This window comes from Panulirus ornatus, chromosome 46 (assembly GCF_036320965.1).
Source record: "Panulirus ornatus isolate Po-2019 chromosome 46, ASM3632096v1, whole genome shotgun sequence".
NCBI lineage: Eukaryota > Metazoa > Arthropoda > Malacostraca > Decapoda > Palinuridae > Panulirus > Panulirus ornatus.
The window spans coordinates 13293229-13318409 of NC_092269.1; the positions used below are offsets into that span (position 1 = coordinate 13293229).

At 41.7% G+C, this 25181-nt stretch overlaps 1 protein-coding gene across 2 annotated transcripts in view; it reads left to right on the top strand.

Annotated features, from left to right (window-relative positions):
- LOC139763141 (uncharacterized) overlaps nt 1–25181 on the top strand; it is a 486471-nt gene that overhangs the window by 357673 nt on the left and 103617 nt on the right. For both annotated transcript variants that reach the window (XM_071688843.1, XM_071688844.1), the window contains exon 11: nt 5522–5695. In XM_071688843.1, the coding sequence (XP_071544944.1) occupies nt 5522–5695 (174 nt within the window). The remainder of the gene's footprint in view (nt 1–5521; nt 5696–25181) is intronic.

The window sequence follows — 25181 nt, forward strand, 5'->3', positions numbered from 1 at the left end:
TTGGTAATTAACACCCTTTTTTATTTGTACTTATTTGCCATTTCCTACATAGTGTCAGGAAGTGTTTTAAGAACAGTAGGTCTCACTACTTTGTTGATTTCCTTCATTTCTTTCTTTTTCTTAGTTTGAGTATTGTGGATTATGTTTAGAAAATGAAGTTGTGATTGAAAGGTTGTAATGTGTTTAGTATTCATTTTTGTTATATATTTACCATTCAGTTTCATAAGGGAAAGGATGTCCTAGCATCTTTTGTTTGCTAAGAACCCTAGTTTTGGAAAATTAATTCTAAGTATAGGTGCCTGTATGAATTTGATCCATATTATGTAAATAGAAATAGTGTTTGAAGATAGTAGATTAAGAGTATTGAGAGCACCATGCATATTGATGGTTGTGGCTCCATCAGTGCATTTGAAACTGATTTGTATAGTTAGTATGATTATGAGAGTACCATTGCATACTGATGGTTATGGCTCCATCAGTGCATTTGAAACTGATTTGTATAGTTAGTATAATTATGAGAGTCATATTGCATGTTGATGGTTGTGGCTCCTTCAGTGCATGTGAAACTGATTTGTATTGTTAGTATGATTATTATCCCTGAGCATAGGGGAGAAAGAATACTTCCCATGCTGGGGAAACAAAAGGAGTCATGCGGGAAGTGCTCATCCTCTTCAAGGGCTCAGATTGGGGTGTTTAAATGTATGTGGATGTAACCAAGATGAGAAAAAAAGGAGAGATAGGTAGTATAATTGAGGAAAGGAACCTGGATGTTTTGGCTCTAAGTGAAACGAAGCTCAAGGGTAAAGGTGAAGAGTGGTTTGGAAATGTCTTGGGAGTAAAGTCAGGGGTTGGTGAGAGGACAAGAGTAAAGGAAGAAGTAGCACTACTTCTGAAACAGTAGTTATCGGAGTATGTGATAGAGTGTAAAAAAGTAAACTGCAGATTGATATTGATAAAACTGGAAGTGGATGGATAGAGATGGATGATTATTGGTGCCTATGCACCTGGTCATGAGAGGAAAGATCATGAGGCAAGTATTTTGGGAGCAGCTGAGTGAGTGTGTTAGCATTTTTGATGCATGAGACTGGATTATAGGATTTGAATGCAAAGGTGAGTAATGTGGCAGTTGAGGGAATAATTGGTGTACATGGGGTGTTCAGTGTTGTAAATGGAAATGGTGAAGAGCTTGTATATTTGTGTGCTGAAAAAGGACTGGTGATTGGGAATACCTGGTTTAAAAAACGAGATATACATAAGCATACATATGTAAGTAGGAGAGATTGCCAGAGAGCTTTATTGGTTTACATGTTAATTGATGGTTGTGTGAAGAGAGACTTTTGGATATTAATGTGTTGAGAGGGGCAACTGGAGGGATGTCTGATCATTATGTTGTGGAGGCGAAGGTGAAGATTTGTAGATGTTTTCAGAAAAGAAGAGAGATTGTTGGGTTGAAGAGAGTGGTGAGAGTAAGTGAGCTTGAAAGGAGACTTGTGTGAGAAAGTACTAGGAGAGATTGAGTGCAGAATGGAAAAAGGTGAGAGCAAAAGATGTAAGGGGAGTGGGTAAGGAATGGGATGTATCTAGGAAAGCAGTAATGTCATCCGCAAAAGATGCTTTTGGTATGAGAAAGGTGGGAGATGGACAGATTACAAAAGGGGAGTGAGTGGTGGGGTGAAGAAGTAAGATTGTTAGTGAAAAAGAAGAGAGATGCATTTAGATGGTTTTTTGCAGGGAAGTAGTGCAAATGACTGGGATGATATAAAAGAAAGAGGCAGGAGGTCAAGGAGGTGCAAGAGGCGAAAAAGAGGGCAAATGAGATTTAGGGTGAGAGAGTATCATTAATTTTTAGGGAGAATAAAAAGATGTTTTGGAAGAAGGTAAATGAAGTGCATAAGACGAGAACAAATAGGAACATGGGTGAAGGGGACTAATGGGAAGGTAATAACAAGCAGTGGTGACTTGAGGAGATGGAGTGAGTATTTTGAAGGTATGTTGAATGTGTTTGATGATAGAGTGGCAGATATAGGGTGTTTTGGGCAAGGTGGTGTGCGAAGTGAGAGGGTCAGGGAGAATGCTTTGGTAAACAGAGAAGAGGTAGTGAAAGCTTTGCGGAAGATGAAAGCTGGCAAGGCAGCGGGTTTGGATGGTACTGCAGTGGAATTCATTAAAAAAGGGGGTGATTTTGATGTTGATTGGTGGGTAAGGATATTCTGTGTATGTATGGCTCATGGTGAAGTGCCTGAGGATTGGCAGATTGCATGCATATTGCCATTGTATGAAGGCAAAGGGGATAAAGGTGAGTGTTCAAATTACAGAGGTATAAGTTTGTTGAGTATTCCTATGAAATTATGTGGGTTATTGATTGAGAGGGTAAAGGCATGTACAGAGCATCAGATTGGGGAAGAGCAGTGTGGTTTCAGAAGTGGTAGAGGATGTGTGCATCAGGTGTTTGCTTAGAAGAATGTATGCGAGAAATTCTTAGAAAACAGATGGATTTGTATGTGGCATTTATGGATCTAGAGAGGGCATATGATAAGAGTGGATAGAGATGCTTTGTGGAAGGTATTAAGAATATATGTTGTGTGAGGTAAGTTGCTAGAAGCAGTGAAAATTTTTTGTCAAGGATGTAAGGCATATGTATGAGTAGGAAGAGAGGAAAGGGATTGGTTCTCAGTGAATGTATGTTTGCGGCAGGGGTGCGTGATGTCTTCATGGTTGTTTAATTTGTTTATGGATGGGGTTGTTAGGGAGATGAATGCAAGAGTTTTGGAGAGAGGGGCAAGTATGCAGTTTTTTGTTTATGAGAGGGCTTGGGAAGTGAGTCACTTGTTGTTTGCTGATGATACAGCACTGGTAACTGATTCATGTGAGAAACTGAAGTTGGTGACTGAGTTTGGTAAAGTGTTTAAAAGAAGCAGGTTGAGAGTAAATGTGAATAAGAGCAAGGTTATTAGGTTCAGTAGGGTTGAGGGACAAGTTAATTGGGTGGTAAGTTTGAATGGAGAAGAACTGGAGGAAGTGAAGTGTTTTAGATATCTGGGAGTGGATTTAGCAGCGGATGGAATCATAGAAGCAGAGGTGAGTCACAGGGTGGTGTGTGTGTGTGTGTGTGTGTGTGTGTGTGTGTGTGTGTGTGTGTGTGTGTGTGGGGGGGGGGGGGGGGGGGGGGTTGTTCTGGGAGTGTTGAAAAATGTGTGGAAGGTGAGAATGTTATCTCAGAGAGGAAAAATGGTTATGTTTGAAGGAATATTGATTCCAACAATGTTGTATGGTTGTGAGTCATGGGCTATAGATAGGGTTGTGCAGAGGAGGATGGGTGTGTTGGAAATGAAATGTTTGAGGATAATATGTCATGTGAGTTGGTTTGATTAAGTAATGAAAGGGTAAGAGAGATGTGTGGTAATAATAAGAGTGTGGTTGAGAGAGCAGAAGAGGGTGTATTGAAATGGTTTGGTCTCATGGAGAGAATGAGTGGGGAAAGATTGACAAAGGTGTCAGAGGTGGAGGGAACGAGGAGAAGTGGGAGACCAAATTGGAGGTGGAAGGATGGAGTGAAAAAGATTTTGAGCCATCAGGGCCTGAACATACAGGAGAGTGAAAAGCGTGCAAGAAATAAAGTGAATTGGAACGATGTGGTATACCGGGAACCATGTGCTGTCAGTGGATTGAACCAGGGCATGTGAAACATTTAGGGTAAACCATGGAAAGTTCTGTGGGGCCTGGATGTGGAAAGGGAGCTATGGTTTCTGTGCATTACACATGACAGCTAGAGACTGAGTGTGAACAAATTTGGCCTTTGTTGTCTTTTCCTAGTGCTGCCTCATGCATGCGCGGGGGAGAGGGGTGCCACTTCATGTGTGGTGGAGTGGCGGTGGGAATGGATGAAGGCAGCAAGTATGGATATGTACATGTGTATACATGTATATGTCTGTGTATGTATACGTTGAAATGTATATGAATGTATATGTGCGTGTGTGGGCGTTTATGTATATACATGTGTATGTAGGTGGGTTGGGCCATTTCTTTCATCTATTTTCTTTTGCTGCCTCATTATAGCAGGTGACAGTGACTATGTATAATGAAAAAGAAAAAAAGAAAAATTATATGATTATGAGAGTTATTAGACTGTGCTTACTTGAGATTACACTATGAGTGAAAAGTTACCTGTGGCTGGATTGTATAATTGGGACTATAGTCTCATCAAAGAACTTTTCACACCAAAGGAGTCTACATTTTCCTACTGCCAGAAGTAATATATCCTTAGGCTGCAGGGGCTTATAGAAAGATCCTGGGTAACACCAGGACTCTGTCATAGATATTGGTCCAGGGTTTTCTGTCTATCTATCTAGCTATTTATCTATCTATCTATATCAGTGATGCCCATTCCCTCCAGGAACTCCCATCAAGGGATGGCCATGGGAAAGGTCTTCCCTTATCCCTGTCCTTACATGCCTCCCTCACATACACCATTCCATGCTCTCTTCCTCTGTTTCTCTCCCTCTAGTATTCCTCTACCATATTTGCCATGTCCCAGGTGGTCTTCCACTCACACCAATCCCTTTGATTGTACTGTCATACACTCCATGAGTAAACTCCTAGCCTTGCGTTCTTTCCACGTGCCCAAACCACCTTAAAGTATTACATTTCACTCATTCTTCCACTCCACAATTCATTCCTTTTGATTTCTTTGCCATACCTCACCTCTCATACATGTTTTCATTTCTTTCTTCATTCCATCTAGCCACACCACATGCTCTTCTCAAATAGCTCATTTCCACAGCCTGGATTCTTGACCTCTATGCCTCATTCCATGTCCATGTTTTGGCTGCATAGGTCATAGTTGGGAGAACTATGCTGTCCCTTAATCCTCTCTTCACATCCATACTTACACCTCTACCCTTCATTATTCTATTAAGGGACCCAATGACTCTTCTACCCTGTACTACTCTCCATATCATCACACTTACCCAAGACAGCTCCCAGATACTTAAATTCCCTCACTCCCAGTCTTTTTATGAATAAGTAAATTATTTTAGACATATCCCATCATTTTATTGTCAGGCATAGAGTTAGATATGAATTTTATAAAGGCCTTTTTTTCATGTATTCATACTGATCATGCCATATATTGTAATACATGTTTGCCATTCCATGCATGTTGGGTTCCTTTGCTTTTTAAGTAAACACTTCTAAGTAAAGAGGTGGTTGGTCTGCTGCCTGCCTTTAAGGTGATTGGTCTATTGCCCGTTGAAAGGCAAGACACATTTACAGTTGTTTTAACTTCTAGTTTGTCAAGGTAATGTGGACTTTGAAGAATTCTGATCAACTCATCCCATGATGAAAGAGCTCTTAGTGGCTTTCAGTTTAACCTTTAATGAGTGTCTTTTTTGCCTTCTCTTAACGTGTCTTAGGCATATTTCTCTGCTACTCTGATATTTATTTTAATACAAAAAGAAATCTTTCATAACTAAAAACAAATTTTTGGAATTAGATGGTTTTCTGTTTCCTGTACATTCACCAGATGGGACTGGCCTAGAGAGGGTACTGCTCTGGGTTGCTTACTATGGAGCATGGACGGGTTGTGTTAGTGTGCGTGAGAAACTTATGGATTGGTTGAAGAAATATGTCGCTCTTCAAAAGCCACCTCCTGAAGACCCAACTACTCTAGCTCATGATCTCCTCACACAATTAACAGGTATGTTTTTATTATTATTATTATTATTATTATTTTGCTTTGTCACTGTCTCCCACGTTAGAGAGGTAGCGCAAGGAAACACGAAAGAATGGCCCAACCCACCCACATACGCATGTATATACATACATGTCTACACATGCAAATATACATACCTATACATCTCAATGCATACATAAATATATACACACACAGACATATACATATATACACATGTACATAATTCATACTGTCTGCCTTTATTCATTCCCATCGTATAGCCTTTTCATGTGAGCTCTGTTGACCTTAAGCGATGAACCTTATTGGTTTGATATTCCAAGACACTATTTGTTTAGAAAATTTGTTAAGGACCAGAAGTCAAACTAAGATATGTTACACTTTTTTTTTTAACCCATTGGGTTAGGGTGTATCTCTGTTAATGTAAGCTGGTGATGTGGAAAAATGTTAGGTATGTCTCCATGTAGAGATAAAGTGGAACAATTAGCTGAAAACTTCAAAAATACTGACAGAAAACAAGAAAGAATATATGAGTAGAAAGTAGTTCAAAGCATGGATCTAAATCTGAAAATTTCCAGATGCTTACATGAACAGAGTAAAGAACAATAATGTCTGAGAATGGATCTTTTAAAGTAGGTAGCAATTATGTAAATTCCCCTGAAAGAATCTGCCAAATGCAGATAAGACAAAATATACAAAGAATACAAAGGAATTCAAACTGCAACAGACCACTGGGTGCATTGAAGGCTGTTTGTATGAAGGAAAGATATCTGTAACTGACACATTAGTGTGGTAAAAGTTAAAAGCATGCTGCTGATAATAGAATGAGAATAACTGGAAATTGTCAGTGTGACTAGAGGCACTATTTTTTCTAAGGCTCCAGTCGGACAAAATTCCACATTAAGGCCAGGCCTCAATTGAAGTATAGAGAGGATCATGAAAGGGAAAAAGAAGAGACAAGGGAAAGTATTTATGACTTTTGGAGGAAGTGAAAAACCTGCCTTTTGATATGTGCCATGTCAAAGTTATAGGGAAAGACATGAGAAGGTAGAGAGTTCCAAGTCTTTGAGGTATAGGTAAAGAAACAGTGGACTTGAAGTGAAATATTTATCAAGCATATTCTTAAATACGCCACAGCTCTCCACCACTCTAATTGGCAAATCATTTCATATGCTAACAATCCTGTTGAAGAAAAAGTATTTATTTATTCTATTATATATTATTTTTTTTATTATACTACAGAGGTATAAGTTTGTTGAGTATTCCTGGCAAATTATATGGGAGGGTATTGATTGAGAGGGTGAAGGCATGTACAGAGCATCAGATTGGGGAAGAGCAGTGTGGTTTCAGAAGTGGTAGAGGATGTGTGGATCAGGTGTTTGCTTTGAAGAATGTATGTGAGAAATACTTAGAAAAGCAAATGGATTTGTATGTAGCATTTATGGATCTGGAGAAGGCATAGGATAGAGTTGATAGAGATGCTCTGTGGAAGGTATTAAGAATATATGGTGTGGGAGGCAAGTTGTTAGAAGCAGTGAAAAGTTTTTATTGAGGATGTAAGGCATGTGTACGTGTAGGAAGAGAGGAAAGTGATTGGTTCTCAGTGAATGTAGGTTTGCGGCAGGGGTGTGTGATGTCTCCATGGTTGTTTAATTTGTTTATGGATGGGGTTGTTAGGGAGGTGAATGCAAGAGTTTTGGAAAGAGGGGCAAGTATGAAGTCTGTTGGGGATGAGAGAGCTTGGGAAGTGAGTCAGTTGTTGTTCGCTGATGATACAGCGCTGGTGGCTGATTCATGTGAGAAACTGCAGAAGCTGGTGACTGAGTTTGGTAAAGTGTGTGGAAGAAGAAAGTTGAGAGTAAATGTGAATAAGAGCAAGGTTATTAGGTACAGTAGGGTTGAGGGTCAATTCAATTGGGAGGTGAGTTTGAATGGAGAAAAACTGGAGGAAGTGAAGTGTTTTAGATATCTGGGAGTGGATCTGGCAGCGGATGGACATGGAAGCGGAAGTGGATCATAGGGTGGGGGAGGGGGCGAAAATTCTGGGAGCCTTGAAGAATGTGTGGAAGTCGAGAACATTATCTCGGAAAGCAAAAATGGGTATGTTTAAAGGAATAGTGGTTCCAACAATGTTGTATGGTTGCGAGGCGTGGACTATGGATAGAGTTGTGCGCAGGAGGATGGATGTGCTGGAAATGAGATGTTTGAGGACAATGTGTGGTGTGAGGTGGTTTGATCGAGTAAGTAACGTAAGGGTAAGAGAGATGTGTGGAAATAAAAAGAGCGTGGTTGAGAGAGCAGAAGAGGGTGTTTTGAAATGGTTTGGTCACATGGAGAGAATGAGTGAGGAAAGATTGACCAAGAGGATATATGCGTCGGAGGTGGAGGGAACGAGGAGAAGAGGGAGACCAAATTGGAGGTGGAAAGATGGAGTGAAAAAGATTTTGTGTGATCTGGGCCTGAACATGCAGGAGGGTGAAAGGAGGGCAAAGAATAGAGTGAATTGGAGCGATGTGGTATACCGGGGTTGACGTGCTGTCAGTGGATTGAATCAAGGCATGTGTATGGGGGTGGGTTGGGCCATTTCTTTCGTCTGTTTCCTTGCGCTACCTCGCAAACGTGGGAGACAGCGGAAAAAAAAAAAAAAAAAAAAAAACTTTGTCGCTGTCTCCCACGTTAGTGAGGAAGCGCAAGAAAACAGACGAAAGAATGGTCCAACCCACCCACATACACATGTATATACATACACGTCCACACACGCACATATACATACCTATACAACTCAACGTTTACATATATATACACACACAGACATATACATGTATACACATGTACATAGTTCATACTGTCTGCCCTTATCAATTCTCGTTGCCACCCCGCCACACATGAAATGACAACCCCCTCCCCCCACATGTGCGCAAGGTAGCACTAGGAAAAGACTATAAAGGTGACATTTGTTCACACTCAGTCTCTAGCTGTCATGTATAATATGCACCGAAATCACAACTCCCTTTCCACATCCAGGTCCCACAGAACTTTCCATGGTTTATCCCAGATGCTTCATATGCCCAGGTTCAATCCATTGACAGCAAGTCGACCCCAGTATACCACATCGTTCCAATTCACTCTATTCCTTGCACGCTTTTCACCCTCCTGCATGTTCAGGCCACAATCACTCAAAATCTTTTTCACTCCATCTTTCCACCTCCACTTTGGTCTCCCACTTCTCCTCGTTCCCTACACCTCTGACAAATGTATCCCCTTTGTCAATCTTTCCTCACTCATTCTCTCCATGTGACCAAACCATTTCAAAACACCCTCTTCTGCTCTATCAACCTCACTCTTTTTATTACCACACATCTCTCTTGCCCTTTCGTTACTTACATGATCAAACCACCTCACACCACATATTGTCCTCAAACATCTCATTTCCAGCACATCCACCCTCCTCTGCACAACTTTATCTATAGCCCACGCCTCACAACCACATAACATTGTCGGTACCACTGTTCCTTCAAACATACCCATTTTTCTTTCCAAGATAACGTTCTCGCCTTCCACACATTTATCAACGCTCCCAGAACTTTCACCTCCTCCCTCACCCTATGACTCACTTCCACTTCCTTGGTTCCATCCGCTGCCAAATACACTCCCAGATATCTAAAACACTTCACTTCCTCGAGTTTTTCTCCAGGAATACTCAACAAACTTATACCTCTGTAATTTGAGCACTTACCATTATCCACTATGCAAGCATTCTGCCAATCCTCAGGCACCTCACCATGAGTCATGCATACATTAAATAACCTTACCAACCAGTCAACAACACAGTCACCCCCTTTTTTAATAATTTCCACTGCAATACCATCCAAACACGCTGCCTTGCCGGCTTTCATCTTCCACAAAACTTTTACTACCTCTTCTCTGTGTACCAAATTACCAAATCATTCTCCCTAACCTCTCATTTTGCACACCACCTCAACCAAAACACTCTATATCTGCCACTCTATCATCAAACACATTCAACAAACCTTCAAAATACTCACTCCATCTCCTCACATCACCACTACTTGTTATCACTTCCCCATTAGCCCCCTTCACTGATGTTCCCATTTGTTCCCTTGTCTTAATGTTTTTATTTACTTCCTTCCAAAACATCTATTTATTCTCCTTAAACTTTAATGATGCTCTCTCACCTCAACTCTCATTTGCCCTCTTTGTCACCTCTTGCACCTTTCTCTTGACCTCCTGCCTCTTTCTTTTATACATCTCCCACTCATTTGCATTATTTCCCTGCAAAAATTGTCCAAATGCCTCTCTCTTCTCTTTCACTAATTATCTTACTTCTTCATCCCACCACTGACTACCCTTTCTAATCTACCCACCTCCCATGCTCCTCATGTCACAAGCATCTTTTGCACAAGCCATCACTACTTCCCTAAATACATCCCATTCCTCCCCCACTCCCCTTACATCCTTTGTTCTCACCTTTTTACATTCTGTACCCAGTCGCTCCTGGTACTTCCTCACACAAGTCTCCTTCCCAAGCTCATTTACTCTTACCACTCTCTTTACCCCAACATTCTCTCTTCTTTTCTGAAAACCTCTAAAAATCTTCACCTTCGCCTCCACAAGATAATGATCAGACATCTCTCCAGTTGCACCTCTCAGCACATTAACATCCAAAAGTCCCTCTTTCATGCGCCTATCAATTAATGCGTAATCCAATAACGCTCTCTGGCCATCTCTCTTAATTACATACATATACTTATGTATATCTCTCTTTTTAAATCAGGTATTCCCAATCACCAGTCCTTTTTCAGCACACAGATCTACAAGCTCTTCACCATTTCCATTTGCAACACTGAATACCCCATGTACACCAATTATTCCCTCAACTGCCACATTACACACCTTTGCACTCAAATCACCCATCACTATAACCCGGTCTCATGCATCAAAACTACTAACACACTCACTCAGCTGCTCCCAAAACACTTGCCTCTCATGATCTTTCTTCTCATGCCCAGGTGCATATGCACCAATAATCACCCATCTCTTTCCATCCACTTTCAGTTTTATCCATGTCAATCTAGTGTTTACTTTCTTACACTACCACATACTCCCACCGCTATTGTTTCAGGAGTAGTGCTACTCCTTCCCTTGCTCTTGTCCTCTCACCAACCCCAGACTTTACTCCCAAGTCATTCCCAAACCACTCTTCCCCCTTTACCTTTGAGCTTTGTTTCACTCAGAGCCAGAACATCCAGGTTCCTTTTCTCAAACATACTACCTATCTCTCCTTTTTTCTCATCTTGGTTACATCCACACACATTTAGACACCCCAATCTGAGCCTTCGAGGAGGATGAGCACTCCACGCATGACTCCCTCTTCTGTTTCCTCTTTTAGAAAGTAAAAATACAAGGAGGGGAGGGTTTCTACCCCCCCTGCTCCCGTCCCCTTTATTCATTATTATATATTATACTTTGTCACTGTCTCCCGAGTCAGCGAGGTAGCGCATGGAAACAAATGGAAGAATGGCCCAACCAACCCACATACACATGTATATACATACACGTCCACACACGTACATATACAGTACCTATACATTTCAACGTTTATATATATATATACATACACAGACTTCCACTGGACCTCTATCATCACCTCGTTAAGATCATCGTGTGTCAAGACATCATATAAAGTGCCTCTTCGCAAACGGAACTACCTTAGCCCACCAGTGATGCTACTACGTTTGTGAATCAAGAACCATTGCAACACAAACCTCGACAGGTGGTAGAGTTTCCCGCAGTGTATCGAGACAGACTTCCCCAGAACTTTTTTTAAAGGGGAAGTAAATGTTTATAGTTGTGTTACTGGAGTGATAGTTTTCATACATGGTGTTTTGACAAGAAAATAGTGAAATTGGAGAAAAATGTAGCTTAGACATTGAAGCTTATTGATACAGTGGTTAAATTGATGAGAACTGCTATTGACGTTTGTGTAAATAAATTATACATTTCCTTTTTCCATAGCCAGAGGTTGAACCATTATGTGACATTCATTTTTTCATTCATTTCAAGCTAGAAGTTTCAGTTTTCTAAATTGTTTCTTACATTTTTCATATGTATATATATGTATGTGTGTGTGTGTGTATATGTGCGTATGAATGTGTATGTGTGTGTATGTGTATATGTATATATTTATGTATATTATCCCTGGGGATAGGGGTGAAAGAATACTTCCCACATATTCCTCGCGTGTCGTAGAAAGCGACTAGAGGGGACGGGAGCGGGGGGCCAGAAATCCTCCCCTCCTTGTATTAACTTTCTAAAATGGGAAACAGAAGAAGGAGTCACGCGGGGAGTGCTCATCCTCCTCGAAGGCTCAGAGTGGGGTGCCTAAATGTGTGTAGATGTAACCAAGATGTGAAAAAAGGAGAGATAGGTAGTATGTTTGAGGAAAGGAACCTGGATGTTTTGGCTCTGAGTGAAACGAAGCTCAAGGGTAAAGGGGAAGAATGGTTTGGGAATGTCTGGGGAGTAAAGTCAGGGGTTAGTGAGAGGACAAGAGCAAGGGAAGGAGTAGCAATACTCCTGAAACAGGAGTTGTGGGAGTATGTGATAGAATGTAAGAAAGTAAATTCTCGATTAATATGAGTAAAACTGAAAGTTGATGGAGAGAGGTGGGTGATTATTGGTGCATATGCACCTGGGCATGAGAAGAAAGATCATGAGAGGCAAGTGTTTTGGGAGCAGCTGAGTGAGTGTGTTAGTGGTTTTGATGCACGAGACTGGGTTATAGTGATGGGTGATTTGAATGCAAAGGTGAGTAATGTGGCAGTTGAGGGAATAATTGGTATACATGGGGTGTTCAGTGTTGTAAATGGAAATGGTGAAGAGCTTGTAGATTTATGTGCTGAAAAAGGACTGATGATTGGGAATACCTGGTTTAAAAAGCGAGATATACATAAGTATACTTATGTAAGTAGGAGAGATGGCCAGAGAGCGTTATTGGATTACGTGTTAATTGACAGGCGTGCGAAAGAGAGACTTTTGGATGTTAATGTGCTGAGAGGTGCAACTGGAGGGATGTCTGATCATTATCTTGTGGAGGCTAAGGTGAATATTTGTATGGGTTTTCAGAAAAGAAGAGTGAATGTAGGGGTGAAGAGGGTGGTGAGAGTAAGTGAGCTTGGGAAGGAGACCTGTGTGAGGAAGTACCAGGAGAGACTGAGTACAGAATGGAAAAAGGTGAGAACAATGGAAGTAAGGGGAGTGGGGGAGGAATGGGATGTATTTAGGGAATCAGTGATGATTTGCGCAAAAGATGCTTGTGGCATGAGAAGAGTGGGAGGTGGGTTGATTAGAAAGGGTAGTGAGTGGTGGGATGAAGAAGTAAGAGTATTAGTGAAAGAGAAGAGAGAAGCATTTGGACGATTTTTGCAGGGAAAAAATGCAATTGAGTGGGAGATGTATAAAAGAAAGAGACAGGAGGTCAAGAGAAAGGTGCAAGAGGTGAAAAAAAGGGCAAATGAGAGTTGGGGTGAGAGAGTATCATTAAATTTTAGGGAGAATAAAAAGATGTTCTGGAAGGAGGTAAATAAAGTGCGTAAGACAAGGGAGCAAATGGGAACTTCAGTGAAGGGCGCAAATGGGGAGGTGATAACAAGTAGTGGTGATGTGAGAAGGAGATGGAGTGAGTATTTTGAAAGTTTGTTGAATGTGTTTGATGATAGAGTGGCAGATATAGGGTGTTTTGGTCGAGGTGGTGTGCAAAGTGAGAGGGTTAGGGAAAATGATTTGGTAAACAGAGAAGAGGTAGTGAAAGCTTTGCGGAAGATGAAAGCCGGCAAGGCAGCAGGTTTGGATGGTATTGCAGTGGAACTTATTAAAAAAGGGGGTGACTGTATTGTTGACTGGTTGGTAAGGTTATTTAATGTATGTATGACTCATGGTGAGGTGCCTGAGGATTGGCGGAATGCATGCATAGTGCCATTGTACAAAGGCAAAGGGGATAAGAGTGAGTGTTCAAATTACAGAGGTATAAGTTTGTTGAGTATTCCTGGCAAATTATATGGGAGGGTATTGATTGAGAGGGTGAAAGCATGTACAGAGCATCAGATTGGGGAAGAGCAATGTGGTTTCAGAAGTGGTAGAGGATGTGTGGATCAGGTGTTTGCTTTGAAGAATGTATGTGAGAAATACTTAGAAAAGCAAATGGATTTGTATGTAGCATTTATGGATCTGGAGAAGGCATATGATAGAGTTGATAGAGATGCTCTGTGGAAGGTATTAAGAATATATGGTGTGGGAGGCAAGTTGTTAGAAGCAGTGAAAAGTTTTTATCGAGGATGTAAGGCATGTGTACGTGTAGGAAGAGAGGAAAGTGATTGGTTCTCAGTGAATGTAGGTTTGCGGCAGGGGTGTGTGATGTCTCCATGGTTGTTTAATTTGTTTATGGATGGGGTTGTTAGGGAGGTAATGCAAGAGTTTTGGAAAGAGGGGCAAGTATGAAGTCTGTTGGGGATGAGAGAGCTTGGGAAGTGAGTCAGTTGTTGTTCGCCGATGATACAGCGCTGGTGGCTGATTCATGTGAGAAACTGCAGAAGCTGGTGACTGAGTTTGGTAAAGTGTGTGGAAGAAGAAAGTTAAGAGTAAATGTGAATAAGAGCAAGGTTATTAGGTACAGTAGGGTTGAGGGTCAAGTCAATTGGGAGGAGAGTTTGAATGGAGAAAAACTGGAGGAAGTGAAGTGTTTTAGATATCTGGGAGTGGATCTGGCAGCGGATGGAACCATGAAAGCGGAAGTGGATCATAGGGTGGGGGAGGGGGCGAAAATGCTTGGGGCCTTGAAGAATGTGTGGAAGTCGAGAACATTATCTCGGAAAGCAAAAATGGGTATGTTTGAAGGAATAGTGGTTCCAACAATGTTGTATGGTTGCGAGGCGTGGGCTATGGATAGAGTTGTGCGCAGGAGGATGGATGTGCTGGAAATGAGATGTTTGAGGACAATGTGTGGTGTGAGGTGGTTTGATCGAGTGAGTAACGTAAGGGTAAGAGAGATGTGTGGAAATAAAAAGAGCGTGGTTGAGAGAGCAGAAGAGGGTGTTTTGAAATGGTTTGGGCACATGGAGAGAATGAGTGAGGAAAGATTGACCAAGAGGATATATGTGTCGGAGGTGGAGGGAACGAGGAGAAGAGGGAGACCAAATTGGAGGTGGAAAGATGGAGTGAAAAAGATTTTGTGTGATCGGGGCCTGAACATGCAGGAGGGTGAAAGGAGGGCAAGGAATAGAGTGAATTGGAGCGATGTGGTATACCGGGGTTGATGTGCTGTCAGTGGATTGAATCAAGGCATGTGTATGGGGGTGGGTTGGGCCATTTCTTTCGTCTGTTTCCTTGCGCTACCTCGCAAACGAGGGAGACAGCGGAAAAAAAAAAAAAAAAAAAAAACTTTGTCGCTGTCTCCCACGTTAGTGAGGAAGCGCAAGAAAACAGACGAAAGAATGGTCCAACCCACCCACATACACATGTATATACATACACGTCCCACACACGCACATATACATACCTATACAACTCAACGTTTACATATATATACACACACAGACATATACATGTATACACATGTACATAGTTCATACTGTCTGCCCTTATCAATTCTCGTTGCCACCCCGCCACACATGAAATGACAACCCCCTCCCCCCACATGTGCGCAAGGTAGCACTAGGAAAAGACTATAAAGGTGACATTTGTTCACACTCAGTCTCTAGCTGTCATGTATAATATGCACCGAAATCACAACTCCCTTTCCACATCCAGGTCCCACAGAACTTTCCATGGTTTATCCCAGATGCTTCATATGCCCAGGTTCAATCCATTGACAGCAAGTCGACCCCAGTATACCACATCGTTCCAATTCACTCTATTCCTTGCACGCTTTTCACCCTCCTGCATGTTCAGGCCACAATCACTCAAAATCTTTTTCACTCCATCTTTCCACCTCCACTTTGGTCTCCCACTTCTCCTCGTTCCCTACACCTCTGACAAATGTATCCCCTTTGTCAATCTTTCCTCACTCATTCTCTCCATGTGACCAAACCATTTCAAAACACCCTCTTCTGCTCTATCAACCTCACTCTTTTTATTACCACACATCTCTCTTGCCCTTTCGTTACTTACATGATCAAACCACCTCACACCACATATTGTCCTCAAACATCTCATTTCCAGCACATCCACCCTCCTCTGCACAACTTTATCTATAGCCCACGCCTCACAACCACATAACATTGTCGGTACCACTGTTCCTTCAAACATACCCATTTTTCTTTCCAAGATAACGTTCTCGCCTTCCACACATTTATCAACGCTCCCAGAACTTTCACCTCCTCCCTCACCCTATGACTCACTTCCACTTCCTTGGTTCCATCCGCTGCCAAATACACTCCCAGATATCTAAAACACTTCACTTCCTCGAGTTTTTCTCCAGGAATACTCAACAAACTTATACCTCTGTAATTTGAGCACTTACCATTATCCACTATGCAAGCATTCTGCCAATCCTCAGGCACCTCACCATGAGTCATGCATACATTAAATAACCTTACCAACCAGTCAACAACACAGTCACCCCCTTTTTTAATAATTTCCACTGCAATACCATCCAAACACGCTGCCTTGCCGGCTTTCATCTTCCACAAAACTTTTACTACCTCTTCTCTGTGTACCAAATTACCAAATCATTCTCCCTAACCTCTCATTTTGCACACCACCTCAACCAAAACACTCTATATCTGCCACTCTATCATCAAACACATTCAACAAACCTTCAAAATACTCACTCCATCTCCTCACATCACCACTACTTGTTATCACTTCCCCATTAGCCCCCTTCACTGATGTTCCCATTTGTTCCCTTGTCTTAATGTTTTTATTTACTTCCTTCCAAAACATCTATTTATTCTCCTTAAACTTTAATGATGCTCTCTCACCTCAACTCTCATTTGCCCTCTTTGTCACCTCTTGCACCTTTCTCTTGACCTCCTGCCTCTTTCTTTTATACATCTCCCACTCATTTGCATTATTTCCCTGCAAAAATTGTCCAAATGCCTCTCTCTTCTCTTTCACTAATTATCTTACTTCTTCATCCCACCACTGACTACCCTTTCTAATCTACCCACCTCCCATGCTCCTCATGTCACAAGCATCTTTTGCACAAGCCATCACTACTTCCCTAAATACATCCCATTCCTCCCCCACTCCCCTTACATCCTTTGTTCTCACCTTTTTACATTCTGTACCCAGTCTCTCCTGGTACTTCCTCACACAAGTCTCCTTCCCAAGCTCATTTACTCTTACCACTCTCTTTACCCCAACATTCTCTCTTCTTTTCTGAAAACCTCTAAAAATCTTCACCTTCGCCTCCACAAGATAATGATCAGACATCTCTCCAGTTGCACCTCTCAGCACATTAACATCCAAAAGTCCCTCTTTCATGCGCCTATCAATTAATGCGTAATCCAATAATGCTCTCTGGCCATCTCTCTTAATTACATACATATACTTATGTATATCTCTCTTTTTAAATCAGGTATTCCCAATCACCAGTCCTTTTTCAGCACACAGATCTACAAGCTCTTCACCATTTCCATTTGCAACACTGAATACCCCATGTACACCAATTATTCCCTCAACTGCCACATTACACACCTTTGCACTCAAATCACCCATCACTATAACCCGGTCTCATGCATCAAAACTACTAACACACTCACTCAGCTGCTCCCAAAACACTTGCCTCTCATGATCTTTCTTCTCATGCCTAGGTGCATATGCACCAATAATCACCCATCTCTTTCCATCCACTTTCAGTTTTATCCATGTCAATCTAGTGTTTACTTTCTTACACTACCACATACTCCCACCGCTCCTGTTTCAGGAGTAGTGCTACTCCTTCCCTTGCTCTTGTCCTCTCACCAACCCCAGACTTTACTCCCAAGTCATTCCCAAACCACTCTTCCCCTTTACCTTTGAGCTTTGTTTCACTCAGAGCCAGAACATCCAGGTTCCTTTTCTCAAACATACTACCTATCTCTCCTTTTTTCTCATCTTGGTTACATCCACACACATTTAGACACCCCAATCTGAGCCTTCGAGGAGGATGAGCACTCCACGCATGACTCCCTCTTCTGTTTCCTCTTTTAGAAAGTAAAAATACAAGGAGGGGAGGGTTTCTACCCCCCCTGCTCCCGTCCCCTTTATTCATTATTATATATTATACTTTGTCACTGTCTCCCGAGTCAGCGAGGTAGCGCATGGAAACAAATGGAAGAATGGCCCAACCAACCCACATACACATGTATATACATACACGTCCACACACGTACATATACAGTACCTATACATTTCAACGTTTATATATATATATACATACACAGACTTCCACTGGACCTCTATCATCACCTCGTTAAGATCATCGTGTGTCAAGACATCATATAAAGTGCCTCTTCGCAAACGGAACTACCCTGGCCCACCAGTGATGCTACTACGTTTGTGAATCAAGAACCATTGCAACACAAACCTCGACAGGTGGTAGAGTTTCCCGCAGTGTATCGAGACAGACTTCCCCAGAACTTTTTTTAAAGGGGAAGTAAATGTTTATAGTTGTGTTACTGGAGTGATAGTTTTCATACATGGTGTTTTGACAAGAAAATAGTGAAATTGGAGAAAAATGTAGCTTAGACATTGAAGCTTATTGATACAGTGGTTAAATTGATGAGAACTGCTATTGACGTTTGTGTAAATAAATTATACATTTCCTTTTTCCATAGCCAGAGGTTGAACCATTATGTGACATTCATTTTTTCATTCATTTCAAGCTAGAAGTTTCAGTTTTCTAAATTGTTTCTTACATTTTTCATATGTATATATATGTATGTGTGTGTGTGTATATGTGCGTATGTATGTGTATGTGTGTGTATGTGTATATGTATATATATATGTATATTATCCCTGGGGATAGGGGTGAAAGAATACTTCCCACATATTCCTCGCGTGTCGTAGAAAGCGACTAGAGGGGACGGGAGCGGGGGGCCAGAAATCCTCCCCTCCTTGTATTAACTTTCTAAAATGGGAAACAGAAGAAGGAGTCACGCGGGGAGTGCTCATCCTCCTCGAAGGCTCAGAGTGGGGTGCCTAAATGTGTGTAGATGTAACCAAGATGTGAAAAAAGGAGAGATAGGTAGTATGTTTGAGGAAAGGAACCTGGATGTTTTGGCTCTGAGTGAAACGAAGCTCAAGGGTAAAGGGGAAGAATGGTTTGGGAATGTCTGGGGAGTAAAGTCAGGGGTTAGTGAGAGGACAAGAGCAAGGGAAGGAGTAGCAATACTCCTGAAACAGGAGTTGTGGGAGTATGTGATAGAATGTAAGAAAGTAAATTCTCGATTAATATGAGTAAAACTGAAAGTTGATGGAGAGAGGTGGGTGATTATTGGTGCATATGCACCTGGGCATGAGAAGAAAGATCATGAGAGGCAAGTGTTTTGGGAGCAGCTGAGTGAGTGTGTTAGTGGTTTTGATGCACGAGACTGGGTTATAGTGATGGGTGATTTGAATGCAAAGGTGAGTAATGTGGCAGTTGAGGGAATAATTGGTATACATGGGGTGTTCAGTGTTGTAAATGGAAATGGTGAAGAGCTTGTAGATTTATGTGCTGAAAAAGGACTGATGATTGGGAATACCTGGTTTAAAAAGCGAGATATACATAAGTATACTTATGTAAGTAGGAGAGATGGCCAGAGAGCGTTATTGGATTACGTGTTAATTGACAGGCGTGCGAAAGAGAGACTTTTGGATGTTAATGTGCTGAGAGGTGCAACTGGAGGGATGTCTGATCATTATCTTGTGGAGGCTAAGGTGAATATTTGTATGGGTTTTCAGAAAAGAAGAGTGAATGTAGGGGTGAAGAGGGTGGTGAGAGTAAGTGAGCTTGGGAAGGAGACCTGTGTGAGGAAGTACCAGGAGAGACTGAGTACAGAATGGAAAAAGGTGAGAACAATGGAAGTAAGGGGAGTGGGGGAGGAATGGGATGTATTTAGGGAATCAGTGATGATTTGCGCAAAAGATGCTTGTGGCATGAGAAGAGTGGGAGGTGGGTTGATTAGAAAGGGTAGTGAGTGGTGGGATGAAGAAGTAAGAGTATTAGTGAAAGAGAAGAGAGAAGCATTTGGACGATTTTTGCAGGGAAAAAATGCAATTGAGTGGGAGATGTATAAAAGAAAGAGACAGGAGGTCAAGAGAAAGGTGCAAGAGGTGAAAAAAAGGGCAAATGAGAGTTGGGGTGAGAGAGTATCATTAAATTTTAGGGAGAATAAAAAGATGTTCTGGAAGGAGGTAAATAAAGTGCGTAAGACAAGGGAGCAAATGGGAACTTCAGTGAAGGGCGCAAATGGGGAGGTGATAACAAGTAGTGGTGATGTGAGAAGGAGATGGAGTGAGTATTTTGAAAGTTTGTTGAATGTGTTTGATGATAGAGTGGCAGATATAGGGTGTTTTGGTCGAGGTGGTGTGCAAAGTGAGAGGGTTAGGGAAAATGATTTGGTAAACAGAGAAGAGGTAGTGAAAGCTTTGCGGAAGATGAAAGCCGGCAAGGCAGCAGGTTTGGATGGTATTGCAGTGGAACTTATTAAAAAAGGGGGTGACTGTATTGTTGACTGGTTGGTAAGGTTATTTAATGTATGTATGACTCATGGTGAGGTGCCTGAGGATTGGCGGAATGCATGCATAGTGCCATTGTACAAAGGCAAAGGGGATAAGAGTGAGTGTTCAAATTACAGAGGTATAAGTTTGTTGATTATTCCTGGCAAATTATATGGGAGGGTATTGATTGAGAGGGTGAAAGCATGTACAGAGCATCAGATTGGGGAAGAGCAATGTGGTTTCAGAAGTGGTAGAGGATGTGTGGATCAGGTGTTTGCTTTGAAGAATGTATGTGAGAAATACTTAGAAAAGCAAATGGATTTGTATGTAGCATTTATGGATCTGGAGAAGGCATATGATAGAGTTGATAGAGATGCTCTGTGGAAGGTATTAAGAATATATGGTGTGGGAGGAAAGTTGTTAGAAGCAGTGAAAAGTTTTTATCGAGGATGTAAGGCATGTGTACGTGTAGGAAGAGAGGAAAGTGATTGGTTCTCAGTGAATGTAGGTTTGCGGCAGGGGTGTGTGATGTCTCCATGGTTGTTTAATTTGTTTATGGATGGGGTTGTTAGGGAGGTAAATGCAAGAGTTTGGAAAGAGGGGCAAGTATGAAGTCTGTTGTGGATGAGAGAGCTTGGGAAGTGAGTCAGTTGTTGTTCGCCGATGATACAGCGCTGGTGGCTGATTCATGTGAGAAACTGCAGAAGCTGGTGACTGAGTTTGGTAAAGTGTGTGGAAGAAGAAAGTTAAGAGTAAATGTGAATAAGAGCAAGGTTATTAGGTACAGTAGGGTTGAGGGTCAAGTCAATTGGGAGGAGAGTTTGAATGGAGAAAAACTGGAGGAAGTGAAGTGTTTTAGATATCTGGGAGTGGATCTGGCAGCGGATGGAACCATGAAAGCGGAAGTGGATCATAGGGTGGGGGAGGGGGCGAAAATGCTGGGGGCCTTGAAGAATGTGTGGAAGTCGAGAACATTATCTTGGAAAGCAAAAATGGGTATGTTTGAAGGAATAGTGGTTCCAACAATGTTGTATGGTTGCGAGGCGTGGGCTATGGATAGAGTTGTGCGCAGGAGGATGGATGTGCTGGAAATGAGATGTTTGAGGACAATGTGTGGTGTGAGGTGGTTTGATCGAGTGAGTAACGTGAGGGTAAGAGAGATGTGTGGAAATAAAAAGAGCGTGGTTGAGAGAGCAGAAGAGGGTGTTTTGAAATGGTTTGGGCACATGGAGAGAATGAGTGAGGAAAGATTGACCAAGAGGATATATGTGTCGGAGGTGGAGGGAACGAGGAGAAGAGGGAGACCAAATTGGAGGTGGAAAGATGGAGTGAAAAAGATTTTGAGTGATCGGGGCCTGAACATGCAGGAGGGTGAAAGGAGGGCAAGGAATAGAGTGAATTGGAGCGATGTGGTATACAGGGGTTGATGTGCTGTCAGTGGATTGAATCAAGGCATGTGAAGCGTCTGGGGTAAACCATGGAAAGCTGTTTAGGTATGTATATTTGTGTGTGTGGACGTATGTATATACATGTGTATGGGGGGGCGTTGGGCCATTTCTTTCGTCTGTTTCCTTGCGCTACCTCGCAAACGCGGGAGACAGCGACAAAGTATAATAATAAAAAAAAAAAACACAGACATAATACATATATACTTTTTTTTTTTTTTAACTATTTGCCATTTCCCGCTTTAGCGAGGTAGCGTTTAGAACAGAGGACTGGGCCTTTTTTGGAACATATATACATATGTACATAATTCATTCTTGCTGCCTTTATTAATTCCTGTCGCCACCCCACCACACATGAAATGACAATCCATGCATGTGCGTGAGGTAGTGCTAGGAAAGACAACAAAAGCCACATTCGTTCACACTCATTCTGTAGCTGTCATGTATAATGCACTGAAACCACAGCTCCCTTTCCAAATCCAGGCCCCAAAAAACTTTCCATGGTCTACACCAGACGCTTCACATGCCTTGGTTCACTCCATTGACAGTATGTTGACCCTGGTATACCGCATCATACCAATTCACTGTATTCCTTGCACGCCTTTCACCCTCCTGCATGTTCAGGCCCCAATCGCTCAAAATCTTTTTCACTCCATCCTTCCACCTACAATTTGGTCTCCCACTTCTCCTTATTCCCTCCACCTCTGACACACATATTCTCTTTGTCAATCTTTCGTCACTCATTCTCTCCATGTGACCAAATCATTTCAAAACACCCTCCTCTGCTCTCTCAACCACACTCTTTTTATTACCACACATCTCTCTTACCCTTTCATTACTTAATCAAACCAAACCACCTCACACCACATATTGTCCTCAAACGTCTCATTTCCGACACATCCACTTTCCTCTGCACAACCCTATCTATAGCCCACACTTTGCAACCATGTAACACTGTTGGAACTACTATTCCATAAAACATACCATTTTTGCTTTCTGAGATAATGTTCTCACCTTCCACACATTTCTAAACGCTCCCAGAACTTTCGCCCCCTCCCCCACTGTGTGACTCACTTCCACTTCCATGGTTCCATCCGTTGCCAAATCCACTCCCAGATATCTAAAACACTTCGCTTCCTCCATTTTTTCTTCATGTAAACATACCTCCCAATTGACTTGTCCCTCAACCCTACTGTACGTAATAACCTTGCTCTTCTTCACATTTACTCTTAGCTTTCTTCTTTCACACACTTTACCAAACTCAGTCACCAGCTTCTGCAGTTTCTCACCCGAATCAGCCACCAGCGCTGTATCATCAGTGAACAACAACAGACTCACTTCCCAAGCCTTCTCATCCACAATAGACTGCATACTTGCCCCTCTCTCCAAAACTCTTGCATTCACCTCCCTAACAACTAACAACCCTATCCATAAACAAATTAAACAACCATGGAGACATCATGCACCCCTACCGCAAACTGACATTCACTGAGAACCAATCACTTTCCTCACTTCCTTCTCATATACATGCCTTACACCCTCGATAAAAACTTTTCACTGCTTCTAGCAACTTGCTTCCCACACCAAATATTATAAATACCTTCCACAGAGCATCTCTATCAACTCTATCATATGCCTTTTCCAGATCCGTAAATGCTACATACAAATCCATTTGTTTTTCTAAGTATTTCTCACATACATTCTTCAAATCGAACACCTGATCCACACATCCTCTACCACTTCTAAAACCACACTTCTCTTCCCCAATTTGATGCTCTGTGTATGCCTTCACCCTCTCTATCAATACCCTCCCATATAATTTTCCAGGAATACTTAACAAACTTATACCTTTGTAATTTGAGCACTTACCTTCATCCCCTTTGCCTTTGTACAGTGGCACTATGCATGCATTTCGCCAATCCTCAGGCACTTCACCATGAGCCATACATATATTAGATATCCGTACCAACCAGTCAACAATACAGTCACCCCCTTTTTTAATAAATTCCACTGCAATACCATCCAAACCTGCCGCCTTTCTGGCTTTCATCTTCCGCAAAGCTCTCACTACCTCCTCTCTGTACCAAATCATTCTCCCTAACCCTCTCATTTTGCACACCACCTCAACCAAAACACCCTATATCTGCCACTCTTATCATTTAACACATTCAACAAACTTTCAAAATACTCACTCTATCTCCTTCTCACATCACCACTACTTGCTATCACCTCCCCATTAGCCCCCCTTCACCAATGTTCCCATCTGTTCTCTTGTCTTATGCACTTTATTTACCTCCTTCCATAACATCTTTTTATTCTCCCTAGAATTTAATGATACTCTCTTCCCCAAACTCTCATTTGCCCTCTTTTTCACCTCTTGCACCTTTCTCTTGACCTCCTGCCTCTTTCTTTTATACATCTCCCAGTCATTTGTACTATTTCCCTGCAAAAATTGTCCAAATGCCTCTCTCTTCTCTTTCACTAATAATCTTACTTCTTCATCCCACCTTTCACTACGCTTTCTAATCTGCCCACCTCCCACGCTTCTCATGCCACAAGCATTTGCGCAAGCCATCACTGCTTCCCTAAATACATCCCATTCCTCCCCCACTCCCCTTACGTCCTTTGCTGTTACCTTTTTCCATTCTGCACTCAGTCTCTCATGGTACTTCCTCACATAAGTCTCCTTCCCAAGCTCACTTACTCTCACCACTCTCTTCACCCCAACATTCTCTCTTCTTTTCTGAAAACCTCTACAAATCTTTATCTTTGCCTCCAGAAGATAATGATCAGACATCCCTTAGGTTGCACCTCTCAGCACATTAGCATCTAAAAGTTTCTCTTTCATGCACCTATCAATTATAATGTAATCCAATAATGCTCTCTGGCCATCTCTCCTACTTACATACATATACTTATGTATATCTCTCTTTTTAAACCAGGTATTCCCAATCACTAGTCCTTTTTCAGCACACAAATATACAAGCTCTTCACCATTTCCATTTACAACACTGTGTCTTATTCAAGGTATAACATCTGCCCACTAATTCTGTACATTAATATGATTGAAATCAGATGAAGTCATAAATAAAAGTCATAAGTTGCTTGATAGAGGAAGGTTATAAAAGCCTTTGATAATTTTGAATACTTGTATTAGATCCCTTCTTTACCTCATTTTTCATCTAAGTAGAATCAGGTCATTTTATCAGTTCCCATAGGATTTGCTTCTTAGCTTGGTCATCATCTTGGTAGCTTGATGCTGCACTCTCTCTATTTTGTATATGTCTTTTTTAGGTATGGTGTCCACAACTGAACCGAATATTCTATATAGGATGAACCAATGA